The 6,391-nt window shown below is 28.9% G+C and overlaps 1 protein-coding gene across 1 annotated transcript; it reads left to right on the top strand.

Moving 5' to 3' along the window:
* The first annotated feature begins 1,557 nt into the window (after positions 1-1,557).
* LOC107478911 (uncharacterized) lies at positions 1,558-3,759 on the top strand. The gene is made up of 2 exons (XM_052258763.1): positions 1,558-2,417; positions 3,016-3,759. The coding sequence occupies exons 1-2, from the start codon at positions 1,852-1,854 to the stop codon at positions 3,524-3,526; spliced, it is 1,077 nt and encodes a 358-aa protein (XP_052114723.1). The 5' UTR covers positions 1,558-1,851; the 3' UTR covers positions 3,527-3,759.
* Positions 3,760-6,391: the final 2,632 nt, after the last annotated feature.

Below are 6,391 nucleotides of genomic sequence, written 5' to 3'. Positions count from 1 at the left end.
TCAAGATAAAAAAATGAAAGAAAAGGTATTGGTATATATTTCCAAATGAATTTAGACAAGAAAAGATGAGAGAGGGTATGGGAAGAAGTTAAGCAAGATTCAACTAACTTAGATGTTAGATGTCCTATTTGCTAACCTTTATATATAGATGACTACTCTTTCAAGTTTCAATCAAAGAAAATGGTATGTAGATGCATCAAAACATGCATGATTTTCTATCCTTTTGCATTGGGAACCTAACCCTTAATAATTGAAACATCAAATTTTCGTTATAGTTTTGACCTTATTATTCACTCTCATCTTTTATGTGCTGTCATGATTTATATAGTTGAAACTCCTGTGCTGAATTTATAAAATTCTATATATATACACCGAGCTTTATTTTTTAGATATTTAAATCTTATTGAGAGAACTGACTATTTTATTTTTTTTGTAACTTTTGATCATTTTAATTTAGTCTCTAAAATTTAAATTTATTATATTTAAATATTAAAAAAATAATGTATATAATTTTTCACATTATCTATAAATTTATAAAAAATAAATCATATTTCAAAATAAAAATAACAATATATATTCTCTAAAATATATTGATCTAACAGTTGACAAATTCAATGTTAATACCAATAGCAATTCTAATGTTAGTTTTATTTTATTTTATTTTGAATTTCACAAAATATCACATTAATATATATGAAACTATATATTATAAATAATAATTTGAAATTAAATATAAAATTTCACTTTAATGTTTGATTTCAATTTAATTTAAATTTTATATTACTTTTAATTATTCTGTTAAGATAATTATACAAACAAAATTATATTAATTTTTTATCGAAGTAATATTGTCTTTTTAACATAAAGTGGGTCTTATTTATCAATTATTTTTAATATAAATTTTAATTTTAAATTAATTTATTTTTTATAAGGTGGAAACTCAGGTGCAGTTGATTTCACGTGAAATTGATATCTCAGAGCCGTTAGATGATTTGACTGATTTGACTAAATTTTCATCTAACGACTCTAATATATCAACTTCACGTGAAGTCGACTTCACCTGAGTTTTCACCTTTTTATAAATATTTAAAATAATATTCTAAAAATATTCTATTAAAATGGTTCTAAATATATATGGATCAAATCTGTTGATAAATACTAATTAATTAATTGAATAGCCTCCATCTCTACTGCAAACTATACCTGGAAGTATGCACTTTTTCATCTAACTATAGCCAATCAAAATCACCTTGAATTCAATACCAAAATTTATTATTTAATATAAAAAACAAAAGGTAACAAATCTACCTATTAATAAAATTAATAATTAAATATTTTTATAACTCAAAGATATTTTTATAGTTATAAAATTAATTACTTAGCTTTTTTTTTTTGTTGGATGATTTTTAACTAAAACATTTATTTACTAACAAAACCTATTATAAAATGGTGACAGGTAGAGAACTTACAAAAAATATTGATTACATAATTTAATAATATATATTAAGATATATATATAATAGGGTCGTTCCTCACTTACTCATCGTCACTAGTCACTGCCAGTGCATATGCCAGTTTGGCAAATTGCAAATACATATAAAATTTTTTTATTATTTTTCCAAAAACAAAAAACCTCCATTAATGCTTTCAAGGACACACCTCTGGCGGCACATAGCTTTCGTACAGCTTGTCACTAAGATCTCTCTTCACTTTCTTTCATCTTAAAATTCACCATTCTCATCTCATTTTCCATCTTCTTAATTATTAAACCCATTATTATTTTTTCCTCCTCCTTCTTCTTTCTTTTACAAGTTTTTTAATTTATTTCTTGCAAAAATAAGAGGAGCAACAATGCAAGATGCAATTAGTATCCCCGCGTGCTTTTCTCCGTCTCCTTCTTTACAAAGTACTAGTAACGGACATGAAACTACTCTGACTCGATCAAGTCAGAGCATTTTCATGTCCGTATATAGAACCAAAGTTGCTGATCAGTGTCGACTGATCAGCATCACATGGTGCAAAAACTTGATGCTTCACGGCTTGTCCGTGTCCGTGTCAGGATCCGAGGGACAAACTGAGTATAGCTGCAAGGTCGAGTTGAAACCATGGTACTTTTGGAGAAAACAAGGATCGAAGCGCTTGGTCATTGAAGACACAAGTAGTAATAAAGATATTGAGATATTTTGGGATCTTAAGAATGCAAAGTTCCATGGTGAAACGGAACCGAGTTCGGATTACTATGTTGCTGTGGTTTGTGATCAAGAGGTTGTTCTTCTTCTTGGTGATATGAAGAAAGAAGCTTATAGAAGAACAAGGTGCAGACCTTCGCTAATTGATCCCATTTTAGTTTCAAAGAAGGAGCATATATTTGGGAAGAAGAAGTTCTCAACTAGAGCAAAGTTTCATGAAAAGGGTAGGTTCTATGATTCTCAGATTCTTCAAAAATTGTTGACATATACTCCTGTATCGATAGTCATTTATTTTCAACGAAATTCAGGTGCAGTTAACTTAACGTAAAATTGATAGATGAGAATGGTTAAATAATTTGACTGATTTGATTAAATTTTTATCAAATAACTCTTAATTATCAACTTTATGTAAAATTGACTGCAACTGAGTTCCTACTTTTATTTTAAGTTCTAGATTTTTATCTCTAAACAAATCTCTTCGGCTAAACCTTTTTTGGGTAGAAATTTTGTTAATTAAAGCATTTAAGATATAATTTTGTCCATCAAATCACTTCCTTTTTGTTAAAAATAAATATAAAAAACAAATTTTTAATTAATTATCATTAATTATTTTTTATTATAAAACTATCTTTTATTTTTTTAAGATTTGGATTAAAATTTAAAATTTATTACAAAAAAATTAAGATTTAAAAATTGATTGATATTAACTAAAAAATTAATTTTTTAATTAAATTCATTTTTTACTATATCTTTAATTTTTACTTTTTTAATTTTATGTGAATATTATTTAATTATTGTGTCGAATTTGGGTGCAACATATAGGTAGATGCCATGAGATCTCAATTGAATGCAAGAACAATAACATCAAAGGAAGCAGCAACAATGGTGGAGGAGATAATAATGGAGTTGTTCAGCATAATCATCATCATCATCAACCAGAATTGGAGATAAGATTTGATGGGCACTTAGTGATTCATGTGAAGCACTTGCAATGGAAATTCAGAGGGAATGAACGAGTTCATATGAACAAGATGAGAGTGGAAGTATATTGGGATGTTCATGATTGGCTCTTCAATCATGGTTTGAAGCATGCATTGTTCATATTCAAGCCAGTTTTGTTATCAACATCAAAATCATCCTCACTTTCATCGTCTTCGCCGTCGCCGTCGCCGTTATCGTCTTCGTCTCCGTCTTCTACTCCGTTATCAAGTAACACGGGTAGTTCTGCTGGATCATCATCAATGTTGGAGGGATTGAATTGTGTTAGTAGTAATGTTTCTTCTTCTTCTTCTTCTTCGGAGTTTTGCTTGTTTATCTATGCTTGGAAAGTTGAATAACAATGAAGAATTGAAGAAGAGTGATTATTGATGAACATGTATATGTCAGCATAACGGTATGATGATGTCATCATCCAAAATAGGGTTGGAGAAAGAAGACAACTTTGAAGACGGTGATAATGCATATATCACATGTAAAAATCGGTAAAAACTAAGATCTACTCAACTTTACGTAAAGATGATAATTGAAAATCATTAAATAATTTGATTGATTTGACTAAATTTTTATCTAATGATTTTCAGTTATTAATTTTATGTAAAGTTAATTTTTACCATAAAAATTCACGTATAATTATTTTTATGTGAAATTGATAGTTAAAAATTGTTAGATGATAATTTAGTTAAATTTATTAAATCATCTAATAATTCTTAAATAACTTCATATAAACACAACTGCGCGTAAATTTTTATCTGTATAAGATTGGTGAAGATTTTTTTTAATTTTCTTTTTCTGTAAAAAAGAAAAAATGTTGAGATGGATTCTATGCTAACGGCTTTATTAGTTAGGTCAAAATATACTATTTACCATAAAATTACACTCAAGATATTTATTGAATTTGAGAAATATTTCCTATGATAAGTTATATTGTTGCGATTTATCCACTACTGATAGATAGTTTTTAACAAATTCAAACCTAAAAACCTTCAAAGAATTATGCTATGACGAAGATAATAACAAAAAATATATATGTATAATATATAATCTTTTATATTATTTAGTTATAATCTTTATTCTTCTTTCAATTGTACTATTCACTTAAGAAATTCCCATATGCTAATAATGGATGATAATTGGATTGTTATATTATTGGAAAAAAAATAAGTACACCTAATATAATTTAGAGAAACAATATTTGTATTCTTTTTATTACTAAAATGTATAAAAATAAATATACATTTCTTTCTCACTCATATTGTGGGGCCTATATAAGGTGGTGTATGTGTGAATTAGTTACAGCTAGGGTTGAAATAATGCACATAATGTGGACAAGAAAGATAGTGTCACACAACACATGCTTAATAATTCTGTTTCTGGAGGCATCTATGATATATACTTACATATCTGTCATCTACTCACATTTGAGTACTCTTTACTCTTGATCTGATCTTGAGGACTGAGCTTGCATTAATTTTTTATTTAATAATATATAAAAAATAAAAATATTATTCGTACACTAAAATTAACTACTAAAATTAGTCATTAATATATTTATGTATAAATATATATATATAATTTAATTTATTTTTAATATATATAGTAATAAATTTTAGTGGTTGATTTTGATGTATATATAACATAATCGAAAAAAAATAGTTTTACTGGATTGTCTGCATTTGCATTGCCCACGAAATATTCATGCATGTGACTTAGAGAGGTGGCATCCCACCAAGAAAGAGGACCAGTGTTTGGTGAAGATGATGATAAATAAAAAAAATTAAAAAATTAGAATATTGGCAAAAATCAGTGCAAAATAATCCTAAAACTGTTAGCTTGGAAATATTGACAAAATTTTTCATTTTATTTTCATTTTCATTATTCTAAGATGAAATATATACATGTTTTGGTTATTAAGGATAACAATGGGTCAGAATACATGTCATTTCTTTCTATTCTCCATGTCTTCATGCTTCACGGCAAGAATTCACAAAAATCTTAAAAAAAAGAAAATTATAGTGTAAAAAGCAAAAAAAATTTAATACTAAAAAATGATTAATAGGAGTTATAGATATAGAATTCATGTACTTGCCATCCTTAACTTGCTTTTGGTTATAATAATATAATTATAAATTATAAATTGATATCAATAAATAACATTAGAGATATAATTATTTATCTAATTTTATTTATTATTAGTTTGAGATATATTATTTTATAATATATATGTACTAAAAAAGAATGTGTCAGTGTATTTATAGTGGTGAGCCAATAACCACCGTTGGAGTAGTGCCGTATCTTTAGGGTGTTAACCGTCCCATTATCTTAGGGAGGTTAAGATATGGCTTTATGAAGCGGTTAGAGAGATTTTAGGGGCGGTTACTCATTTGAATGAGTGTTTATCTGCCAGCTAATCTCACATCCGACTTCTTCGGACCAAGTCGTGGTTGATACCGACTTCTTATGTGAAGGTCGGTACTTAGCTAGGCTCTAATCCTTCAGATTAGGCCTTTTATTTGGACCTGGGCCTTTGTTATTGGGCCAGGGTAGGAACAGTGCCCCTACTTGAGCCCAAGATCTCTTTAGGGCTTGGGTTCAAGTATTTAACTCGGGTTCGTAGCCGACTTTCTTGGAGAAAACATGGGCTTATAAACCGACGTGATTTTCGCGACCCTTTGTTTCTGACAGTTACGTCAATTCAAGCATCGTGTCCGTTAGGGAAGCATTGAGGGCTTTGGTAACGGTGCAACCTCATTAATGACTGCTCCGCTTTTACCATTATGCCCCCTTAGCATGTTTATAAATGTTTTCCCTCTCTTTCATTTTTCCGTTTCTGCAATCTTTCAAACTTCCTCTTTCTTTGTTCGTGCTGTGCTTATACGTACCATACTTCCGGAGACTTCTGCTTCCTTATTTTCAAAAAGAGGTTAGTTTCTTTCTTCTTCTTTGCATGACTTGGTTTTGTAGAAGGATAGTTTTGTATATTTTGCTTGGCTCTTTTCTCCTCTCTAGAGACCCTTTTGATTTTTTTCTTTTTCTTTTTCCTTTTGTAGGTTTTCTTCATTTACCATTAGAGAAAGAAAAATGGCCTCCGTAGATTGGGTTGATGTTACAGTTCTAGGGGAAGAGCCGTTGGTGGATGCGGAGTTTATTACTCACCTTCGCACCCATCATCGGCTCTGTACTTCGGAGGAAGATGAGCCTAAATA

This window comes from Arachis duranensis, chromosome 3 (assembly GCF_000817695.3).
Source record: "Arachis duranensis cultivar V14167 chromosome 3, aradu.V14167.gnm2.J7QH, whole genome shotgun sequence".
NCBI lineage: Eukaryota > Viridiplantae > Streptophyta > Magnoliopsida > Fabales > Fabaceae > Arachis > Arachis duranensis.
This window is presented reverse-complemented; position numbering and strand designations above follow the sequence as displayed.

What these genes read in the sequence shown, in the direction of transcription:
- LOC107478911 (XM_052258763.1), top strand. Translation starts at nt 1,852, where the DNA reads ATGCAAGATGCAATTAGTATCCCCGCGTGCTTTTCTCCGTCTCCTTCT. An exon ending in AAGTTTCATGAAAAGGGTAG is followed by an intron (nt 2,418 to 3,015) that starts GTTCTATGATTC and finishes ACATATAGGTAG; the next exon opens with ATGCCATGAGATCTCAATTG.